The sequence below is a fragment of the Phyllobates terribilis genome, unplaced genomic scaffold (genome assembly GCF_046119375.1).
Source record: "Phyllobates terribilis strain yellow unplaced genomic scaffold, ASM4611937v1 Scaffold_2__4_contigs__length_985480577, whole genome shotgun sequence".
In the NCBI taxonomy this organism is placed as follows: Eukaryota; Metazoa; Chordata; class Amphibia; order Anura; family Dendrobatidae; genus Phyllobates; species Phyllobates terribilis.
The window spans coordinates 541,873,459-541,897,996 of NW_027362762.1; the positions used below are offsets into that span (position 1 = coordinate 541,873,459).

At 42.8% G+C, this 24,538-nt stretch overlaps 2 protein-coding genes across 3 annotated transcripts in view; one reads left to right on the top strand and one right to left on the bottom strand.

Annotated features, from left to right (window-relative positions):
- Positions 1-385: 385 nt before the first annotated feature.
- RCC1 (regulator of chromosome condensation 1) lies at positions 386-23,072 on the bottom strand. Its single transcript, XM_073666354.1, has 10 exons — positions 22,758-23,072; positions 18,045-18,140; positions 13,893-14,083; positions 13,256-13,435; positions 10,184-10,280; positions 9,866-9,988; positions 5,662-5,814; positions 2,600-2,719; positions 2,355-2,507; positions 386-2,114 (listed from the first exon to the last, which is right to left on the bottom strand). The coding sequence occupies exons 2-10, from the start codon at positions 18,121-18,123 to the stop codon at positions 1,945-1,947; spliced, it is 1,266 nt and encodes a 421-aa protein (XP_073522455.1). The 5' UTR covers positions 18,124-18,140; positions 22,758-23,072; the 3' UTR covers positions 386-1,944.
- Positions 22,839-24,538, top strand: part of CTPS1 (CTP synthase 1) — a 78,979-nt gene continuing 77,279 nt past the window's right edge. The window contains exon 1 of one of the 2 annotated variants that reach the window (XM_073666341.1): positions 22,839-22,966. In XM_073666341.1, coding sequence (XP_073522442.1) covers positions 22,948-22,966 — 19 coding nt within the window. In that variant the 5' untranslated portion in view covers positions 22,839-22,947. Of the gene's footprint in view, positions 23,223-24,538 lie in introns of both variants that reach the window. The other variant, XM_073666345.1, reaches the window with a different exon arrangement.

A 24,538-nucleotide genomic window follows, 5' to 3' on the forward strand; every position in this document is an offset into this window, starting at 1 on the left:
AGTACATAGCAGGGGCACATTTATAAGATTATCTCAGCACAGGAACATTTTATTTAACCACATCCAATTGTGGAACTTAATATCTTTCCAAGAACTATTAAAATTAACTTTTGTTCGTTGTAAAACCCCTTTAACTCATGTTTTTGAACACACTGGTATTATTTAGAACACTACAAGCGTCATGACCATGCTTTTCATTCCATAGATCTTATAATAAGCATACCAAACTATATGAAACTATACATATTGCATAACTAATACTTAATCTCCACCTTTTCTCACTACAAACGTGTCAAAAGTGCTCATTAAATGATCAAATCATGTATGGTAGTCAATAACAAATCAATTCAGGAAAGATCTGTACATACACAGAAGAAAGAACAGCTTATGAAAAAAGATTTATTCCAAAAGACAGTTTCTTTAAAAGATGTTTCACATCACTGTCAGGTAAAATCAATTCAAACATTAATAGCAAAAGAAAAGTAAATTTCTTACAGTCATGCACATCCATACCACACTTATAAAAATAAAGCTATTTGCTTTTTTATCACTGGATATTAAAAAATAAAATTATTTAACAAGTATAAGTCTGAAGAACAGAGCATGGAGCAATTGTTTGTAATCTGTAAGCGATGCTAGTGCCACGGGACAGGCTCAAAATAGATCAATAGTGTTAAAATATAGAGGGAGAAGTGACTACAGGCAGATCATTTTATCAATTTCTTGGCAATACACATTAAAGAAGAATACATGAAGACAGCAAAAGACGATAACCCTAACTTTCCAGGAATGATACTAATACATTATATCCTGCAAAAGCGAGGCGTAAATGATCCCAAGAAAGTGAGACAAAAATTATAAAGATCTATTTAAACTAAAAAAAATAAAATAAAAAAAAAAATTTACACATCAAATATAGGCAAAATAGTTTTTGGTCAATAAAATATGTTTAGTAGGTGCAAACAGGCTCATATTACTTTATGAGTAAGCACTCATCACTTTATTCTCGTACATGGTTTTCCCCGCCTTACTACTGCCTTCTTATACTGTTGCTTCCCATTTCATTGGGTGATGCGGTAGTTATACGAGCCATTATGTGGGGGCCACCTCATGGTCACACCACATGAATACTTTCGTTTCCCTGAAACAAATTCTGAATCCTTCTATTGTCAGTGTTATTTAACCATGTTTGTATTCATTTTTTGATACCCAATTACTTGCGGATTATACATTTTGTCCTTGGTGCTTTATTTTTATGTCATCACCATTGATCCACTACTATACATTTTTTTATTGACAAACTATATTTTGCTTATTTTTAAAACATGTAATAAAAAAAAAAAAAAAAGTACATTTTTATAGTTAAAAGGGGTAAACCCATCTCCAAGATCCTATCCCAATGTGTAGTAGGTGTAATAATAATAGCAAATACCTTCAATTAGAAATGTAGTATAGTACTTCTGATTTGCTAGGTCTCTTTCCTCATGGGCAGGCATTGCAGGACCTTAGGGATGCATGTTACATCCACCGATAATAGTGACCGGTAATTAGCTAGTTGCTAGTGGTCGTAACCATGGTTACCCAAGGTCCTGCAATAGCTGCACAAACTATACATTTGTAATTGTAGGTATTTGCTAATATTATACCTACTACATATTGGGATAAGATCTTGGAGATGGGAATACCCCTTTAAATATGTCTGTCAATTTTATCTCACTTTCTTGGGATCAAATACTACTCATCACTTTTGTAGGATATATTCATTTGAGAGCTCTCGAGTACTTTGAGGGACTATGGTCTTTTTTTTTGGCCATAGTTTTGGTGGTTTGAGATTTAGTAATTAATACAGTACGGGATCAATTAAATGTTCTGAGGTGGCAATGAGGTAAATCATGTTGTCTTTATGCAGCCTACCGATGACCAACACTACCCTGAAACACAATGTTAACTACGATCTTTAACTAAAAGAACAGTGTGCTGTCCTCCACTGGACACAGACAAGACCTCTCTGTTCTCCAATTGCTTCCCAGTCATTTCATATGGGCTCCAAACATCATCCTCTTCACCTGTGCCCAGTTGCTGGTTGGTGCCCATACCCCAGGAAAAGACACGACCTAGTAAAGAGAATTAAAATCAAAGATGAACAAAGGTTATTCATAGTCTTAAACACAGAACATTTACATTTTCTATAGCCCTCTCATTAAATCCTTGTATTTTGGTTTGCTCAAAAACAAAGAATTTTTCTATAAAAGTCAGAGATAAAGCGCAATTTCCCCACTTCCTTTTCACATAGCTGTCTGGATGAAGTAACAAAATGGAGCATTACCTCAATACAGACACTATCAAACACTTACCATCTCTAGATACAGCATAACTGACTGAAGCTCCACAGGCCACAGTAGCAATCTTAGGTAATTTAGAAATGGGGGTAGGCTCATTTTTCTCATCAGCATTCTCTCCGAGACCAAGCCTGCCATATTCAGAACGGCCAAGACTATATGCATTTCCTATAAAGAAGAATCAGTAAAATTAGACCTTTGGTATCAAAGCTTGGAACCTGTAGCTAATGACCCAAGGTTTACTAAAAACTTTTACTAACCTTCAGAGTCCACACAAACAGTATGATGCTGCCCTCCTGAAAACCCCACCCAGGACTTGGTGGAATTTTTGAAAGATGTCAAGTTCTGAGGTGCATAGCACGTGTTAGTAGTCTTTGTCCCTGTAGAAAGTAAATTGCATGACATTGTTGAGGCAAAAAAAAAGCCTACATTTTTTTATTCTCGTTTTACAATAAACTAAATAGGCTGCTGGGATTTAAAGACAAACCATCATCTTGTCATTTGCAGTCATAGCTTATATGACAAAGTGTCTACAAGCAACTCAAGGTTATTAGGCGGGATGAACAAACACTACTCCGCTACATTTTTGCAATGGAGCAGAGTAAAACCATGCAAGTGATGGAGCATTGTCCTACATAAAAATCATGGTTTTCTTAATGCAGACTTTTTCCTGTACAACTGCTTGAACAAAGTGTCTTATAGAAACTTGGGAATTGATTTTGAGTCTGATAGAAGGGTTAATTTATTTTTCTATATTTTCTTTAGTATTAAGTTTCATATTTTTCTTAAAAAATATTAGATCAAATATGAAACCTCATATGCATTGCTCTGAGAAAATTATGGATAGAACACTGGAAAAGGCCTAAGCCAAAATTATCTTAACATACACTACTCACAAAAAGTTAGTGATATTTGGCTTTCGGGCGAAATTTATGGAATATTTAATTTCATGCTACTGTTATATTTTACCATGAAAGTTCTGCATTTAAGCAGAAGCATGCAATGGCGATTTCCTCATCTCAAACAATTTATTGAAACAAAAGCAAACAGTGGTGGATATACCCCAACAAAAAATGTCAAGGTCTAAATAACTTGTCGTTGTAATTGATGCTCAAGGCAACATGACATCTCATGGTGTTCACACGTCGAGTTATTGTCTGCTGAGGCATGGCGTCCCACTCTTCCTTAATGGCGGCCCTCAGGTCATTGAGGTTCTGGGGTACAGAGTTACGAGCCTCTACAGAGCGACTCACCTAATCCCATAGGGTTTCTATGGGATTCAGGTCTGCCAAAAGTGCAGGCCACGCCATTTGAGGTACCCCAGACACCAGCAGCCGGTCCTGAATGATGAAACCTCGATGAGCTGGAGAACTTTCATCCATGAAGGTGAAATTAGGCCTGTGTTTGTGCAGGGGTACAAGGTCTGGATTAATGAGATTATTCAAATAGTAGGATCCTGTCACTGTACCATTCTCAAAGTGTAGGGCAGTTCTATATGGACTAAACACCTCCCCACACTAACACGAGAACCAAAGGCTCGTCTGGTGACAACATAGTTGGTGGCCATCCTTTCTGCTCAGCGCAAATCGACTCATCAGTAAACAGAATTGAGGCCAACTGGACCCTCACCCAGAGTAGACGCAAGACTGACGCTTGTGCCTGGTGGTGTGGTGGTCAGGTACCCTTACAGGTTGTATAAGATGCAGACCATGTTGATGTTAACAGTTTCTAATGGTCTGACGTGATACTTGGGTGCCGCTCACCTCCATTAAATGTGCCTGGAGTTGTGCAGCATTCATCATCTGGTTTCGAAGGACACAATGAAGCTGTCATCAGTGTGAGATATGGCAAAAAGAAGTCTACTTCTAGGTCTTCTGGGACTCTTCCAGGCTCTATCTGTTGCAACCTGCTGATTACACTGATACTCTAAGCTCAGTGGCCACATCCGTCTGAGAACCTCATGCTTGAAGCCTCGCAATGACGAGGTACTGTTGAGCATTTGAATTGAGTTATCTTGATCTCATGATGTCAAAATGTGAATGACTGTTTAAATACCAATTCTAATTGAACCTCAAAATTTATTGGCTGATTTATGGATCAAAGACGTGTGGTGAATTTTGCTATTAAGCTCTTTTGTTAGAGAACAGCACGTTGCGCGAAAAGTACTGAAACATTGAACAGTTGGACATGTGCATTCAAAAGTTTAGAGAAAGTCACACTAAGTTCACCTGAAAAGGTTAGAGTGCATTTTAGGTTCATCCCGAAATTTTGCCCATAAACCAAATATCCCTAACTTTTCGTGAGTAGTGTATTTGAGATGAGGGTGGCTGGTGGAAATTTCTAATGGAATCTACATTTGTCTTTGAATGGTAAAAGAATATTGCTCACAGGTGAATAAACAGAATGGTTTATGCTCATGACTGGTGTGCATTCTTTGCTCTGACCGCTCGTGACTAAGAGGGCCTAGCCTCCCCCACAATTTGGCTTCACTGGAGATCCTGTAATCTGACTGAATCAGAACAAAAATTACCACAAATCCATCTTCAACTCGAAATTGCCTAATTAAATCATCTCTAAAATAATACAAGCCCATATTAATAGCCAACCTCCAACTCGCTAACATCTGAGTCGAAGGGGAGATCTGGGCTTACTACTGATCCAGCCATGAGCACATCCATCTGTCCATCAAGATTCACTCTAATCTCAGTCAATAAAACTTGAAAAATTAGTTCATATTTCTTGGCCCAATATTGACATTTCAACAAGTGTTACTTAATCAGTGGTGGTCAGTTTCAGCCCTCCTTACTTTGGCCATGTCTCTGAGCACTGAACACCTTATACTTCAAGGCACTCCAAGTAGGATGCAGTTCTGGAGGATAATTGTTACTGATCGCTTCACGTTTGATTCTTTCCAAATCTGTGGCAGCTGGTGTGCATCTTTTTTTTCTCACTTTTTGTGATCATGTTGACTCTTTGAAACAAAAAACTTGACAGCATTGCGATAACGCCCCACTATTGTCATTTTAAAGAGTGCTGCATCCTTCTTAACTGACTCAAAGTCAAATATTAAGTTTTAATCTTTTTTGGCCAATTTTACCTGAGGAAAACAAGCTGCTTAATAATTCTTGATAAAGGCCGTTTCATCCTTAGGCCACACTTCATTACACAAATACACATCACCTGATTTGTTTCATCCAATAAGCAATCAAGTTTATACACATTGGAGTTGGGAAAGGTGTACAAAAATGGTGATGTGGTCCCAATACTGACTTGCTTAATTCTGCACACAAGGTAGTATGACTTGCAGTCAAAAACAACTCACCTAATTGATGATAGTTGGAAAGGCCAAAACCATAAACATGGCCCTCTTGTGACATAGCAAAAGTAAAGTATGCACCACAGAATATGTCCTGGAAAACAACACGACCGCACCCTTTAGCCTTCAACTGGATGCACTGAGGAATTAACAGCCGCTCTGCAGGAAGAGAGTATTGGTTTAATACATAAAATAATATGAACATTAATTGGAAGTTATTCATTAAGTCCAAATAATACACAGATACACAAGGTCAAGAGTGGAAGAGCTCTTGCAAGCAACATTAATGAAGAGGCAATTTACAAGACAGTAATTAAAGCAACTAGCTTTTAACCCCTTAACGGTGGTAGTTAAGAAGTCTTATTCTTCAGAGCATTTAACAGTGCTGAGGAATAGGTGAATTACCCACCCACCTACTGTCAGAAAACCTCTGCTTCCCCCGGCAGCTGAAACTCCAGAGACCCTGGATAACAGGGCCGTTTTTTCCGGTCCCTGATCACTGTTATTCCACAAATAACTGATCATGTTAAAAAAAAAAAAAAAAAAAGGAACGTCCCATTTAGAAATCATTGCTCTCTTCCCTGAGATGATCTAACATGTCAGAGGAGAGAGCAATGATGTCCCCAGGCCACCCACGGTACCTTAGTACTGGATCTACCATCCCCTGGCCCACCTCCTTTTCATGAAGCAAAATGGAGGGCGCATGCGCAGTGTGCCCACCGAAACCTGCCGGCTGGCACCCGGCAACTGCAGGAGTTACTCCTATGGTTCCTGACTTTTGATCAGTGATCAAGAGCCCAATATTTACTAATTATGGCAGCACTTGGGCTGTGGCCTCCCCTTGTAGTTCTGGGAGAGAAGAGAGATATACTACCTCCAAGTGCTGTCAAACTTCTAGCTCCGTTTCAATACATTTTTCCCCAATCTACCAATTACCCTCTTGATGATCATCACCCCCCTAAGTTTTTTTTTTTTATTATTCTTCATTTCTCTCAGGGTTGGAGTTAGAGTTAAGGTTACTTCAAAGGTTAAAAGAAAAAAAAAAAAGAAAAAAAAAAGAAGGGGCTTACCATGGTTGGGTTAGGCTTACTAGTGTTGGGTTAGTAGGAAAGGGAAGAAAAGGGTTATGTGAATAAAAATTAACATTTACTAGATAATATATATTTTCACATTTAAAACATTAAGATCTTGAGCTTGTTATTGTCCAACATCACTAAATTTTGTTTATATAGATCTATCTTTAAGAGCGAATTAAATTGATAAGAATTCTAAACGGAGGGACGATATTTATAAAAATACTTTTAAGATATGATTTTATGATATAATTGCCTGGGACAACTCAAGAGTCTCACGGCTTTCAGTATCACCTCTATGCTGATACACAAATCTACCTCTCTTGACCTGATATCACCTCCTTACCAACCAAAATCCCACAATGTCAGTCCGCTATCTCATCCTTCTCTGCTAGATTTCTAAAACTTAACATGGAAAAAACTGAATTCATCATCTTTCCACCATCTCATTCATCTCCCCCCACCTGACCTATCTATCAACGTCAATGGCTGCCCACTCTCCCCAGTCCCGCAAGCTCGCTGCCTTGGGGAAACCCTGGACTCTGATCTCGCCTTCAAACCACATATCCAAGCCCTTTCCACTTCCTGCCAACTCCAAAATATCTCCCGGATCCGCATATTCCTCAACCACGAATCTGCAAAAACACTAGTGCATGCCCTCATCTCCCGCCTTGACTACTGCAACCTCATTCTCTGGCCTCCCTTCCAACACTCTCGCACCCCTCCAATCTATCCTAAACTCTGCTGCCCGACTAATCCACCTGTCCCCCCCGCTATTCCCCAGCCTCTCCTCTCTGTCAATCTCTTCACTGGCTCCCCATTACCCAGAGATTCTAGTTCAAAACCCCAACCATGGCATACAAAGCCATCCACAACCTGTCTCCTCCTTATATCTGTGACCTAGTCTCCCGGTACTTACCTGCACACAACCTATGATCCTCACAAGATGTCCTTCTCTACTCCCCTCTTATCTCCTCTTCCCACAATCGCATACAAGATTTCTCCCATGTATCCCCCCTACTCTGGAACGCTCTACCCCAACATATCAGACTCTCGCTTACCATGGAAGCCTTCAAAAGGAACCTGAAGACCTACCTCTTCAGACAAGCCTACAACCTGCAGTAACCCTTGCCCCACCATACCACTGTGTGACCTCCTCTACCCCCAACTACTGTATCCTCACCCATCCCTTGTAGACTGTGAGCCCTCGCGGGCAGGGTCCTCTCTCCTCCTGTACCAGTTTTAACATTTTAATTAAAAAAAAAAAAAAAAAAAAGAAGAAGTTCTTCACATAACCCTTTTTCCCCCTTTCCTATTGATGTACACCTATGTGAATAATGTGTTGGGTTCAGGGCAGGCTTGCCAGTGTTATTTTTTTACGGTTGGAAAAAGCCTAAGTTTACTAAGGTTGTGCTAGGGTTTCTTTAAAAGTAAAAGAAAAAAAAACACATTAAATTTACTAGTGTTATAATAGGTTAGGCTCACCAGTTTTATATTAGGTTTGTTTTTTTGGTTAGGCATTCATATAAAGTAATAGCCCACAGAATGTTCACCGTGGAGCAGGTGAACAGCCCCCTTGCTTAGCTCCGGCAGTGAAATGGAGTCTGCCTCTGAAGCAGAACCGTTTTTAGACAGGGACGACTACTCCTCCTCCATGGGATCTCACAGCCCAATGGTAACAGTCAGTCATCACTGCTGAATCATCAGGGGCAGGGCCAAGTTCTGTAGTCCCACCTCTATTGTGGTATACCTACAATGCATTTTAAATTTAAATTAAATTCCCACTTTTTCAGCAACCCCTGGAATAAAATTAAATGTCACCAATTTTACCCCCCTTTAAATTTATTCAAAATTTTTGTTACCCTAGAAGTCCTAAGATTAATTGCCCACCAAACCAAAATTATATGCCTGACAATATAGTTTCCAAAAACCTGCATACTTTCTTTTCCATTCATTGATCCCCACAAATGTCCCTGAAATACAAATTAAAAAAAAAAATTTGGGCCTTACCCTCAACATGGGTTTAGTTTGTATAAAAAAAAAAAAAATCCACTCTCCGCTCCTATTGTGCAACAAAATCTGTCCACAGTACCCCTGTATTTGCAGCGGTCCTGACCAAAACCCGTTATGAAACCCTAATGAGGTTCCTTCATTTTAACTCCAAAGCCACCCCAAGAAATGACCCCCAACTATGATCGCCTTAAAGCGAGACCCCTAATTTCCCTCTTCCAAGATCCATTTTTAAATTCCTATTCTCCTGAGCAAAATGTTGTAGTAGAAGAGTCCCAAGGGCTGTCTGACATTTTATCCCCGCCAAGCGCGCTAAATACCATGTATATTTGTACAACAGGGTACATGTGCACCTTTCTAATTTACGAAGGTAGGGACCGCTAGATTAACCCACTAAACTTCCCCAGGACAATTGGCATCCCGGGTAATACTGTCTGGGAACTAATGATGCCATTTCTTCACCAAGGGTACCACATGTAGACAGACAAGTACTACAAAAACTATTACAATACAATTCGAGGTGTGTTCCTTCGAACGTGCAAAAAAGATTCATGAAAGTGACAGTGAAAAAAAAGCAAAATTGTGATTTTTTTTTTTAAACTTGTGTTGCATCGACTGCATAAAAAATGGTGGTGTCAAACTACTCACTACTAGTGTTGAGCGCACATGCTTGGACAAGGTGTTGTCAGAGCACACTCGTGTGCCAGTGTCTTCGGCGTGCTTGACAAGCATGTCCGTGTCACTGCATGTCTCACGGCTATTAGACAGCTGCAACACATGCACTGATTGCCTGCTTATCCATAAAAATCAGATACTATACAATAGCTCCATATGGAATAGTTGTTTTTTTTGTTCAGCCATAGACATGAATGAACAGTGCAAATTTGATCCAAAAAATAAAAAATTATTTGCTCATGACAGCACTCAGACCAAAAATACTGTTGTGTGAAAATGCGGTTAGGATTTAAGTTTCCCACTATGTGATATTCTAATTTTATATATACACATTATCAAAATTAAGAGCAAAAAAAAAAGTTGCTCAGTTGCTTTTTTGCAGAGTTGCAGCGACAAAAACAAAACGCAATACTGGAGCCTTGACTATTAAATTCAGAATGCTATAAACTAACCTAGGCCTTTACGTCCTCCTCGATTAGTGAACCTCTCTGGTACCCTGCCGAGCTGGCCCTGCTCTCCGCAGCCAGATGTGTAAAGATGCCCATCTGAGGTAAGCATCACCAGATGATCATTACCTTCAAAAAAAAAAAAAAACAAAGTTATCAAAAACAGACCAGCTGTACAAATCAGACAATTGCACAGCAAATTGTATAGCAGGACACGCCATGTGCAATATGCAGTATACATGTTCCTGCAAAGTAACAAGATTACTGATTTACAGCACGAGGAACCATCAAAAATCAGTACTACGCCATCTTCCATTCACTCACCTGAGGCTATTTTGACAACTGGCACATTTATATGAACTTGTATGGGCACCATACTTTTTTTCATTGGCTCCAGTAAACCAATAACACCATTGTTATCCTATATAAAAAACAAAAAAAAAAAAAAGTTATGCTTAGGATGCAAGCAGACAAAAGAATCAAAATACAGCAATACACAGAATTCCATTCAAGATAATGGAAAAGAACTGAAGTACCAGAGAAACTTCAGTGTGCCGGTTATAAATGCACTGTGGCCCACAGCTTGGCTAAGATTGTTTCTTCCAGACGTTCACAGAGTTTGGTGGGAAAAAGTGTTTTTTCCCCCCAAACATGCTTTTTTTAATGTTGTATACCATTGGAAAAACACAATTTGAAAACTGCAGAAGTTGCGATCACCGCTGGCATCAGAACAGCTGGTCAGTAGGCATGCAGAGTGCCGCACCCCAACTGATCAGATACTGATGGCCTCAAGTAGTGTCCAAACCCCTTAATATAGCTCGTGTACTGGGGAGGAAAATGATGCGCCATTGAAGAGATTCAATTCAATAGACTTATTTTCAAATCAATGCTGCACAGGAAAAATAAATGCAGAGTAATTCATATCAGAAGCCCATCAGTAGACACTGTTGGAGTTGTAGCCCCTCATCACTACTTTCTGTCTTGCAAATTTTTTTTCCCCCAGAAACACTGCCTTGAAAATAAATCTCCATACAGAGTTGGGCATCTTGAATGAGAGACTGTATTCACACCCCTCCCCCAAGCTTCATCTAAGACATCACATTCAGCTAATGAGAACCCTGATCAGCACTAAATAAAGGGGTTTTCCCACGAACAGAGCTCATTTTAATCAATACATCTTGGAATAATAAAATCCACAATTGGATGCGTTTAACTAAAATGTTCCTGTGCTGAGATAATCTTATATATGTGCCTCTGCTATATACTGTGTAATGGCTGTGTCTGATCATACAGGAACATGGTCTGATCATACCACAGCTCCTGGGCAGGGGAAGAAGCAAAAGAGTATATAGACCGGACAGCACAGGATCGCAAATTATTTAAGGTAAAACATTTTTTAAAAACAGGCAGTGAAAAGCTTTACAATCAGCTGTGATCCCTGCTGTCCTGTCTGTATACTCTTTTGCTTCCTCCCCTGGCCAGGAGATGTGGTATGATCAGACCATGTTCCTGTACGATCAGACACAGCCATTACACAGTACACAGCAGGGGCACATTTATAAGATTATCTCAGCAGAGACTTTTTTTTTAATCGTGGAAATCATTATTCCAAGATCTATTGATTAAAATCAACTTTAAGATTAACTTTGTTTTTGGGGCAAGGAAAAAAAAAGTGCTGTGTAAAGCCTAAACATACAAATTAGCCTTTAGTACCCAATGATAGGTGCCCCAATAAGTTCATATCAACCTTTTAATGAGTTAGGCTAGAGAGTTTTCATCCTTCAGGACAATAGGCAACTTGAACACTTTCCAGGCATTACCTGCAGGACTGTATAGCTAGCTAGAATTCAAGATAGAATAAAGGACCATGGTCCTAAATGTGGGAAACTCCCAAAATAATTGAAGCAATGAAAAAAGAACATAAGGAGCATATATACCCCAAGGTTTTTTTAATAAATAGGTAATCAAAACCTATATCATAAAAATATTAAAACTATTAGAACAATCCTGTTAAAACAGGTTTTAGTAGTACAATAACCATAGATAGTAATCCGTCAAGACACTTGTGGGGACACGGTACAGGTCGTATATGGAGGTTAGTATGGAGACCGTTCAAAATATAATATATATCAGATTTGTATAATGAGTGCCGCATTGTTTCGGCAAGTGTAGGTGTAGCCAACGCCGCCATGCCAGTCACTTGCAGCGGATCTCGGAAGCGATGAGTCAGTAAAAAAGTTCCTGTCACGTCACGAGACACGCATCGCTCCGTGCAGATACCTTAAGTCACGGAGGTGGGTGGGAGGCTTCACACACATAGTGGTGGCTATCTTTAAAGTGGGAAATTATGTATCTTGCCTGTCGAAAGGACATTTTTAACCCCTTTCTAACATAGTCAGTAATAGTACGTCCCTGTGCCCTGAGCCTTATTGACCAGGGACGTATTATTTCTGACCGGCGATCAGGCACGTACACAGGCTGTGCGGGCACGATCGCCGCCAGGTGTCAGCTGATTCTGACAGCAGACAGCCGACACCCGGTACTGTGTGCCAGGAGCAGTCCCACACTGCTCCAGGCACATTAGCTCCCGAAATGCTGCGATCTAAGTCGATCACAGCATTTGCGGGGCAAGCAGACGCAAGAACGCCCCTCTTACCTTGGATCGGAGATTGGGGTCCCGATCGTTGCCATGGTGACCCAATGTAGTCATGACGACATCTGGTTCACCAGGCATCAGGAAGTTAGATAGATCATGCGCAGTGCACGATCTATCTAACTTGTGCCAGTGCAGAGCTGACAGCCTGCATAGCACAGGGATGCAAAGAATGAAAGTCCCAAAGTGGGACAAAGTGTAAAAGTGAAGAAAAGTGTCAGAAAGTGAAAAAAAAATGTAAATATAAATATTTAAGAAAAAAATACTGTACCCATAAATAAATATGAAAAAAAAACACAAAACAATAAAAGTACACATTTGGTATTGCCGCATCTGGAACGACCTGACCTATAACACTGTCACACTAGTTAACCCCTTTAGTGAATACGGTAAAAAAATTAAAATAAAAAACGAAGCAAAAAACGATGCTTTATCATCATACCGCCAAACAAAAAATGGAATAAAATGCAATCAAAAAGACAAATAAAAATGGTACCGCTGAAAACGTCATCTTGTCCCGCAAAAACAAGCCGCCATACAGCTCCATCAGCCGAAAAAAAAAAGTTATAGCTCTCAGAATAAAACTATGCAAATTTTTTTCTCTATAAAATAGTTTTTACTATGTAAAAGCGCCAAAACATAGAAAAAGTTATAAATGTGGTACTGCTGTAAACTTACTGACCCGAAAAATAACGTTGCCTGATCAAGAAACCATCTTGTGCTGATTAAAAAGCAAAAATTACCCTAAAAGATCCAAACAGGAACACAAGTCCATCCGCTGTCAGTGCTGCAGTGTGACTATCTCCTGCTGATACCTGCACCACCTTTTCTGCCAAATCAACCTTGGCTGGTTGAGTTTCTGATCCTTCTTCTGTGGTGTCCCGGCCCAGTGCCCCTTCATCATTACAGCCAAAGGTATAAATCTATTTAAATAGAGAAAATATATTATATTAATCTATCTCAAAAATAACTATCAAAAATGTTAAGTAATGGATTATAGGGTATGTAATAGTAGATTTAATTAGGGTATGTGCACACGTTAAGTATTTGGTCCAAAAACTTCTGCACCATTTATGCATCTCTGGGCAGTAAAAATGCTGCGTAAAATAGGTGCGTTTTACATGTGTATTTGGCGCAGGTATTTCCCTACTGATTAGTATGGGTGAAATCTGCAGCAAAACGCTGAAAGAATTGACATTCTGCAGATTTAAATCTGCAAGTCACAAATAAGCAACGTGTGCATGACACTTCAGGATTCTCATTCACTTTGCTGGCTTCAGGAAACCCTTCTGGATTTCTGACAAATCTGCATAGGAAAAAGTGTGATTAACCAGCAATGTGTGCACAGGTCCTTATATTACCGATATGATGTAAACTCACACTCCCAGATGCTCCAAGACACACTGTGTGCATTCCTCCTGCTTCAACCTGGACAATTGGCTCTGGAAGGGATACCAGTGCTGGCTTTTTTCTTTCCAAGACATCTTCTCCTAAACCCAGCTGACCTACATCACCTTGGCCAAGGGTCAGTACAAAGCCTTCTGCAGATTTGTGGGAGCTGTGAGTAACTACTGAAATAAAAAAAGGAATGCAATTTAAAACAAAAGCAGATCCAACATTTAAGTGTCTCTTCAAGTATTCACTACCATCTGATCAGATATCTGGTATAAAGCAATGCAACAGCACACTGGGCAGAATTGTAAAGGCGACTGGATGATTTCTATAGCATGTACCAAACTCATCATAGGACTCATGCACTAAACTGTACAACTCTGCCTCCACAAAACAGGCGACAGATTAGGACATCAGGAGGAACACCTTAAAGGGGTTTTCACACTGTATATTTTAACTAATAGATCTTGGAATAAAAATAAGATTGGATGTGTCCCCATGCTGAGATAATCTTATAAATGTGCCCCATGCAGGAACATGGTCTAATCATACCACATCTATTGGGCAGGACGTAAAAGAGTATACAGACATTACAGGAGGGCAAGCAGCTGTTGCTTTCAGTGATGCAAAACATGTCACTGCCTGTTTTTAAGCAATATTTTACATCACAAAACGAATCATTTGTGATCCCATACTGTAATGTCTGTATAGTCTTTTGCTCCCCCCCCTGCACAGGAGCTGTGATATGATGAGGCCATGTTCCTGTACGGTCAGACACAGCAGGGGCACATTTATAAGATTATCTCAGCATAAGAACATTTTATTTAAACACCTTCACGACATCTGCTGTATACCAGGCAGGTGTTATTACAATGTCAATCTCCCACAGTAGTATTTAGCATGCACCGACATGTGCACATCATTATCAACACCCATCGGTGCGCCTGTGACATGATTGCAGGGCGCCAATGGGTTACGATAGTCGGGGGTCAGTTGATGACCCCTGTGCTTGTGATTACGAAGCTTCTTTGAAACCCTGCCTGTGGCCGGGTTTTAAAGGAGAATGTGATTTCTGCTATATGATGCTGTCTTATCGCTGTATATATCACAAGCTTTTGAAAGAGAAAAAAAAAAGTTAAAGAACAAAACCCCACAAAACTAAAGTTCAAATCACCCTACTTTTCTCCCCACTAAAAATAAAGATATTAAAAAAAAACAAGTGGTATCGCCGCATTCAGAAAAGTCCAAAATATAGGAACAATTAACCCTATCGGCAAACATCGTAAACGGAAAAAATTCAAGAATGCCAAAATTGCAGTGGTTTTTTTTGTCTTCACAATTTTACAAAAAAAGGCTGTAACGAGAAATCAAAAAGTCACACCTATCTCAAAATGGTACTAAAAAATGTTGTCTCGCCCTGCAAAAATTAAGTTATCACACAGCTCTGTAGGCAGAAAAATAAATAAATAATAAAGGTGTAAACCTACATGTTAATTATCATAGCAGTAGCACAGCTGGGAAAATAGTGTTCCCTTAAGAATAACTGGCGTTTTAAGAATTATTTCATAAATCAATAGGACACATGAAAATAAGAAACTTTGTAATATAGCTGCTTCTTTTTCTGCCAGAACTGATCAATTATTTAAAAATTCTGGGTTAAATTCTGTATTCAGTGAAGACAGACATTCCCATTACTGAGATGGCAGGTGCTCCTGATAAGATTCTACATGGAGTGGATGGAGGCGGGGCTCTGCCTCTAAGGCTATGTGCCCACGTTGCAGAAATGAAGCAGAAAATTTCTGCTTCATTTCTGCAAGTCCTCTCCCGGAAAAACGCATGCGGAATTCCGCACGCGTTTATCGCGCGTTTTCCACATGCGGAATCCCCTTGGGGACCATGGGGAGCGGATTACCTAGCGTTTTACAAGCATTTCCGCTGCAGAAATTCCGCATCAAAAACGCTAGTAATCCGCAACGTGGGCACGCAGCCTAACTCACCCCCCTTACTCAGTAGCATAGCTACCAGTTGGTTGCCCTGGGCCCTGTGCTCTGAGGGGCCCACTCCTGTACACCAATTGTAAACTGCATCGGCAGAACAGGGAGACATGATCCCCCTGCACAGCCATGCGGCGGCTGTGGGGCATCGCAAGTTCAACTGTATAGGCTGACATGACTGACGCAGACACTGGCAGCGATGATGTCACTACATGGCGCCAGCTGTGCCGAGATGTGCGTATGCTCGCTGCAGAGACCGGAGTAGCAGGGGAACAAAGGCGAGGAGAGTTGTGTGTGTTCTAGAATAGACAATTGTTTTTTTCTGGGGAGTGCACTATACTGTATGGAGGCTATTTAGGGGACCATCATACAGTATGGGAGCTAATGTGGGTCTTTGTACAGTGTTGGGGCCATCAAACAGTCTGGGCCAGATGGAAAAGTGAACAATTCCATTAGAAAAATGTCATCTGCAAGTCACCATCAATAACTGTACTGTAATCTCCCATGTGTTTTGCACTATATGTCGGTAATATCAGTGTTGGGTTTTGTATAGACTGTTTTCAGTAAAAGCACGGTCATCGACTGATGTGCTCCTACATCCACTATCTGGGTGCGCCACCATAGTTGTAATCAGGGTTACCTGGTTAGGGGTCCACATTGAGAAGTTTGGCCCCCTCCCCGAACCAAAACCCTATCTATGCTTCTGAAATTATTATATATACACATACACACACATCTTACATTTTTTAAACAAATAGCGATTCTTAGGGAGGAAATAAAAACAAAACACATCCACACGCCAAGTGCATAGATTTTTCCAAAGTAGAAAACTGGCTTATTGAGAGAATACCACCATACATTTTATACCCACTGGGGACTATGTAATTTTACATCTAAGTTTATTTTTAGTGAATTAAAATTCATGTTTGGAGTTAAGTGAGCGAAGCAAAGAATCTTACAAATAATTATATATATATATATATATATATATATATATATATATATATATATATATATATATATATATATATATATATATATATATATATATATATATATATATATATATATATATATGATTTGCAGCGTTAATCTGTTGCTCTGATGTCTACCATGCACATTTTCACCAGGACTAAAAAGGATTAGAAAAAAAAAAAATCTCCATGATCCAGTCACAAGCAAATTGTGAAGACTCGCATTGCGCGATGTGGGGATTTTCCGGTGCTAGCGGACCGCAAGTACACTATGCATAGTCCCAGTCACATTCCAACTAGACTGTTTTCAACCTTGCTCAATACATGTGCATTGAGCAAGGTAGCATGCATCTAGCTGAAATATAGCCGGGAGTATGCATATCACATACTTGCGGTCACATGAGCGCTGCTCCCAGTGGTGGAGAATCCTCACAGAGCGTAGACATGCAAGAATTCACAAGTATGCTGTCACATAGAGTAGAGGGATTACATGAGAGGGTTAAAATCAGCTCCAATTAGAAAAGGGGACTGATGACGCATGGTTCTGATGTCTAGCACCCTCCTGCTCCCATTGAGGTCACCAGAGCCTGAAAAATTGTGAGGATTGAAACACCATTTCTTACTTTTCAGCTCCCACCCTAACAGACCATGGCTGAACTACACCTAGGACTCTGCACCAGATTTTAATTTAAGTTGAGAACCATCAAGATTGACATTTTATACACCAGTCTTGATGAAGAGTGTGCTGGAGTAAGACAAGCAAATTTCATTAAAGGGGTTGTCCAGTCAAACACAATTAGTCTGCAGTCATTCGGTGTGACTGCAGACTTCTGAATACTCCCATTGCAGGCACCGTGTGCTGCGGGGATTCCCCGGATTCAGACCTGGTAACAGAGGGTATGTATAAGTTATAGATACCCCCGGCCAGTGGCGCAGCCTACACTGGGAATATTCATAAGTCTGCAGTCACACAGAATGACTGCAGACTTATCGCTTTTGACTGGACAACCCCTTTAAGATACCAGCATCTCCATGAGTTTGACACATTTCAGCTGCCATGCACTATTGCAAGAAATGTGCTCCTGACAAAGGCTGATGAATTGGGGCCACAGACAAGCAATAGGAATTTGAATCATCTACTCCATCTTATTTATCTAATTTTTCTCACTTACACTTAGGCTTCTTGATCTCTTTAGTTCCATTACTTTCTTCAGAGGGAGCGCTCCTTTTCAGGTTTTTCTTTACTTTCATGTTAAATATTCTTCTTCCTATAGAAGAAAACATAGGTTAATTTTTTACTATATAAAAAGGACGCAAGCACACAACAAACATCCAGCAGACTTCCTAAACTATTGTAATAGGAGTTCCACCATAATGGACAGCAAATACAATTAACCAGTCAATTGATTAGGCCAACATGCAGACCATACACAGTGAAAAAAGGATTAAAAACGATGATTTCAAGTAAAATTATCATTTGTCAAATGAATGTTAACAATGATCGATCAATTTAGCTGACAGTTTTCATCCGATAGATACTAGTCTATAAGTGTGCTGTGAGAAGTTGTCCACAAATCATCTGTCCTTTGCTGAACTGAACGGTAGTTAGTGGCCAGTATGGACTATAAAGTGTATGGATATGCCAGCCTCATTCAACTATCAATCTACTGTGCATAGCCACCCTAAAGGCCCAATTACATAGGACAATAAGCAGACGAGCAAGAATGTGAATAGCCACCATAAAGGCCCATTTACACGGGACAATAAGCAGACGAGCAGAATGTGAATTGCCACCTTAAAGGCCCATTTACACAGGACAATAAGCAGACGAGCAGAATGTGTATGGCCACCCTAAAGGCCTATTTACGCAGGACAATAAGCAGACAAACATTCATAAAGATGGTTCCCGATTATCTGCCCGTGCAACCATGCTGCTGATCTGCCAACAAATGAACAAAACTAGCAGCTGACTGAATTTTCTTACCCCAAAAAAACATTGTTTTAGGCAACATTTTGCCATGTGCTAATAGGGTATGTGCTGCCAATAATATACAAACTGTATTCATTTTCCACACAGTTTGGTCAGTCCATGTGAAAGTGACCATAAACAGAAGCCAATCAACTTGTATATAGTCACTGGGGCTCATTTATGTGGGAGTGTGATTCTACTATGTCTCATACTCCCAGGGGTTGTCATGTGATTTACATATGGTGATTACATGCAATCACTTTCTCGTCCACTTCTCTCAATCCCTACATTTGTAATTTTTACCAGGCAGTTAGGTACTCCTGACTCACACCTAGGGAAGCTACTTCCTCACATCAAGAAAGTATCAGCCATATTTTGACCAATCTACTGGATAATAATAATAATATAATAATAATGTTTATTTTTATAGCGCCAACATATTCCACAGCACTTTACAAACTTTAGGGGGGACTTATACAGACAATACAGAATAAGCATATCTCATATCGAAAGGAGGGCCCTGCTCGCAAGCTTACAGTCTATGAGGAAATGGGGGAGACACAAAAGGTAGAATGTACATATATTGTATAATGCAGCCTTAATATCTTGATTGGTATGAACCTCAAATTGAAGAAGATTTTAATATAGGGGAAAACTGGGACGGACAACTGAGATGGACAGATAGTGTATGGAGGCGATACGCCAGTCTAAAGAAATGGGTTTTTAGGGTCCGCTTGAAACTGTGGGTATTGGGAATTAATCGAATTGTCCTGGGTAGTGCATTCCAGAGAATTGGCGCAGCACGCGAGAAGTCTTGGAGACGGGAGTGGGAAGTTCGGATTATGGAGGATTTTAGTTTTAAGTCATTGGCAGAACGGAGGGCACGTGTAGGGTGGTAGACTGAGACAAGGGAGGAGATGTAGGGGGGTACTGAAGCATGGAGCGCTTTGTGGGTAAGCGTGAGGAGTTTAAATTGAACTCTATATTGGATGGGTAACCAATGCAATGACTGGCACAGGGAAGAGGCATCGGTGTAGCGGTTGGCGAGGAATATGATCCTGGCTGCTGCGTTAAGGACGGATTGGAGATGGGAGAGTTTAGTAAGAGGGAGCCCGATAAGTAGAACGTTGCAGTAGTCCAGACGAGAATGAATAAGAGCAACAGTAAGAGCTTTTGCTGTGTCAAAGGTGAGAAATGTCCTGATTCTTGAGATGTTTTTGAGGTGTAGATGACACGAACGAGCAAGTGATTTGATGTGAGGAGTGAAGGAAAGATCCGAGTCAAAAATGACCCCAAGACAGCGGGCTTGTTGCTGGGGAGTAATGGTTGAGCCACAAACGGAAATGGCAATATCGGGCACAGGTAGGTTAGTGGAGGGAGGAAATACGAGCAATTCAGTTTTTGACAGATTCAGTTTTAGGCAGAGGGAGGACATAATGTTAGACACAGCAGAAAGACAATCACTGGTCTTTTGTAGTAATGCAGGGGTGATGTCCGGAGCAGAGGTGTATAATTGGGTGTCATCAGCATAGAGATGGTACTGAAAACCGAATCTGCTGATTGTGTGTCCAATGGGTGCGGTGTATAAGGAGAAAAGAAGGGGGCCTTGGACTGATCCTTGAGGAACCCCGACAGTAAGGGGAAGGAGAGAGGAGGAGGAGCGGTCAGAGAGATAGGAGGAGAACCAGGAGAGAACAGTGTCCTTGAGGCCTATAGAGCAGAGCATAGTGAGGAGGAGCTGGTGATCCACAGTGTCGAATGCTGCAGAGAGATCCAGGAGAATCAGCAGGGAATAGTGACCATTAGATTTAGCTGTTAGTAGATCATTAGAGACTTTAGTGAGGGCAGTTTCAGTAGAATGTAAAGAGCGGAAACCAGATTGTAAAGGGTCAAGAAGAGAGTTATCTGAAAGATAGCGGATTAGACGGGAATGGACCAGGCGTTACAGGAGTTTAGAAATAAAGGGAAGATTGGAAACAAGTCTGTAGTTGGCCGTGCAGTTCTGGTCAAGGGATGGTTTTTTAAGTAATGGATGTATGCTGGCGTGTTTAAAAGAAGAGGGAAAGATACCAGATGAGAGGGAGAGGTTGAACATTTTAGTTAGGTGAGTGGTGACAGCTGGAGCAAGGGACTGAAGGAGATGTGAGGGAATAGGGTCACTGGTGCAGGTGGTAGGGCGAGAAGATGCAAGGAGGCTGATCACTTCATCTTCCGTGACTGGTTCGAAGTCAGAAAGTGGGCAAGATAGAAAGTGGGGGGGGGAGCATGCATTACGTTTGGGGATTCGGAGAAAATTTCCTGTCGGATATGGTCAATTTTTTCTTTGAAATAATTGGCCAGATCGTCAGCGCCGAGGTCGGTGCCTGTGCTGTTTGACTGAGGAGAGAATGAAACGTGTCAAAGAGTCATCAATATTAGATCAGTAGGGATCCAACACTCCAACCAATAAGCGGTTACAAGCTGAAACTGTTCTGCCTGTTTCCAAACTGCTCCGGTCTCTTCAGATCCTCTACACGCCTCAGTACATCGCTGAGACTTCAGACGCAGAGGGGGAATTAAGTGAGAAGACGCTCCCTCCATCATTGCTTTCAACTGTATCGGTGTCTTGGATGTTGATATAGTTGAAAGTGCGATGCAGAGCAGGAGAACTGCCCGGCACCGGGGACCAAGTACATTTAGAGGACCTGCCTGGCAGGCCAAACATACCCGGAGGGCCTGCCCAGCATTGAAGGCCAAATATAGTCATCCTGCGGACCAGAGTTTGACATATAATAATAATCTCTATTTATATAGCGCCAACATATTCCGCAGTGCTTTACAATTCTGAGGCTCATATTCAACAGTCATAAGTAACATAGCTAAAAATAATACAATAATTAAAGCAAAAATAAGGACGACCCTGCTCATAAGAGCTTACAATCTACAATGAGGTGGGGGTGACAAAGTACAGGGGCTTATTTACAAGGATGGTCCAGCCACCTTGAGGGGATGAGGGATAGATAAAGGCTGCATAAGCTCATCACCAGACAGTATCTGTAGTGCTTTTGGGTTCGACATATGTGGTTTAGAGCGATGTTGATTGTGAATATCCGATTTCAGACTGACAATTACATTGCTCTCCTGGAGCCATTGGCTGTCATGTCAGATGTCGGTTTTCTCCGAGAACACAGGAGTGATTTTCAGAACAAGTGCTCCTCGGTATGGGAGAGTCCGCTGAAATCGGATGAACAACCGGCTGAAGCATCCGTCAGCAGTCTAATGTATATAGGCAGCTCAGTGGTTTGTACTATTCCTAGGTCCTGTACGCAAACCCCACCAAGGACAACATCTGCAAGAAGTTTATATGTTCTCCCCGTGTTTGCGGGGGTTTCCTCCCACCCTCAACATACTGATAGGGAACCTAGAATGTGAGCCCCATTGAGAAGGTTTGTCAATAACTGAAATTAACGGTGTTACGCAAGTGAGTAAAATAAATACTACATCTACCATGTATGGCACAGCATGGAGGAGGGCAGACAGGGGACCATTAGAAGGAAGGAGCTGCTTGACCTATATACACACACATCATGAGGTTTACCTACAATGAGCAGTTACACAGACACTGATTGTCCCGGTCAGTGAAGAGCCTACACCGGCATAAGCAGCCTGGGTGACAGCACCTAGTCCACCGCACTGCCCCTTCACTAACGCTGGAGCAGCATGCTGGGCCTGTACAGCTACTGGTCACTAGACCAGAGCTAAGTGCAAGGCTCCATGACAGGAGCAGCTCGGGGGAGACCGGCCCTAAGAAGCCCGCAGCTTGGGCAGGAGACAGATGTCACAGCAGAACGTACACCTGCCAGGTGACGTAACCTCCCCTAGAGACCGGAGTAACGGTCCTCCGCCACAGCCGTTCCAGTACCCGCCCGCCACCTACCTAGCTGTCCACGCGTCTCCACACAGCAGGTCCCCTGCTGCCGCGCCTGGCTCCTTTAAGCAGCTGTTAGACACGTGCAGCGCTCCTCAGTGACGTAAAACCGTGCGCGACTGGAGAGGACGCGCGAAGCCGACTAGAAGCTCCGCCCCCCGGCAGGAACACGTGATCGGAATAGTGTACTGTACTAGTGATGGCGGCACCTGTCCCAGGTAGCTGGCGGCAGCTCCGCGTGTATACGGCAGACACTGTGCAGCGTCTGAGCTGTGTCCGTGCATGCGCGGCAGTATTCTAACCCCCACACTGTTTACAGCAGCTGAGAATTGTAGTGCCCTCCACTGCACTTTCCCGGATGTTAGGGGTGGGGGCGCTCTGCTCCAGTTTCCACGCTCGTTGGTGTTTAGTCCTCCACAACACGTGGGACCGGCACAATTGTCCACCATCTCCTCTCAGCATCAAGTTTGCCGGGTGAGCTGCCATCTCCGACTGACCCAAGCGGCTGGGGCTGTATGGAGGGTTCTGCCAGTGTTAGTGTGGGCACTGCGGGCTTACTACTGCAGCATACACTAGCTCCACCATTGTGTGCCATTCACCATGCTGCATCCGCTGCTCCACCAGCCAGTCTGCAGTGTGGGCGCCAAGCTGCCGTCCGCGGGGGCCGCTGTGGTCCGGGCGCCAAGCTGCCGTCCGCGGGGGCCGCTGTGGTCCGGGCGCCGAGCTGCCGTCCGCGGGGGCCGCTGTGGACCGGGCGCCGAGCTGCCGTCCGCGGGGGCCGCTGTGGACCGGGCGCCGAGCTGCCGTCCGCGGGGGCCGCTGTGGACCGGGCGCCGAGCTGCCGTCCGCGGGGGCCGCTGTGGACCGGGCGCCGAGCTGCCGTCCGCGGGGGCCGCTGTGGACCTGGCGCCGAGCTGCCGTCCGCGGGGGCCGCTGTGGGCCGGGCGCCGAGCTGCCGTCCGCGGGGGCCGCTGTGGGCCGGGCGCCGAGCTGCCGTCCACGGGGGCCGCTGTGGGCCGGGCGCCGAGCTGCCGTCCGCGGGGGCCGCTGTGGGCCGGGCGCCGAGCTGCCGTCCGCGGGGGCCGCTGTGGGCCGGGCGCCGAGCTGCCGTCCGCGTGGGCCGGGCGCCGAGCTGCCGTCCGCGGGGGCCGCTGTGGGCCGGGCGCCGAGCTGCCGTCCGCGGGGGCCGCTGTGGACCTGGCGCCGAGCTGCCGTCCGCGGGGGCCGCTGTGGACCGGGCGCCGAGCTGCCGCCCGCGGGGGCCGCTGTGGACCTGGCGCCGAGCTGCCGTCCGCGGGGGCTGCTGTGGACTCTGCTATAAAGCATATTTACTGCCAGAGAAACTGCCAAGTTGCTCATTTCAAACACGTCCCACAGGTCAGCTTATGCTGCGAATAAAAACCTCAGTGGGCATGAGCTTTCTTTATTAAATACCATCCACTTTGCTGGACCTATAAGCAGCGAAAATGTGCAGCATAAAAAACCTCACTAAATGCTCATTGTGGTAACGTCTCCTTAGTGGAGTGAGCCCATGTAACATTTAGTCAGTTGTACTGATTGGAGAAAGCCGAAAATTCTCTTAAGTAGACACTCAGATCCTAGGCAGCATCTTATGGTTTCTAGAGTTGTACCAGTTTTTGTTTTAACTCAGAGAGGACCATTTGGGATGCCGACGGCTCAATCTAGTGGTATGGCCGTGTAGGTCCTGGCAGGGCTGTGGAGTCGGTAAGCCAAACCTCCGACTCCTCAATTTCCATGACTCCGACTCCCTCATACATGGCTCATGTTTA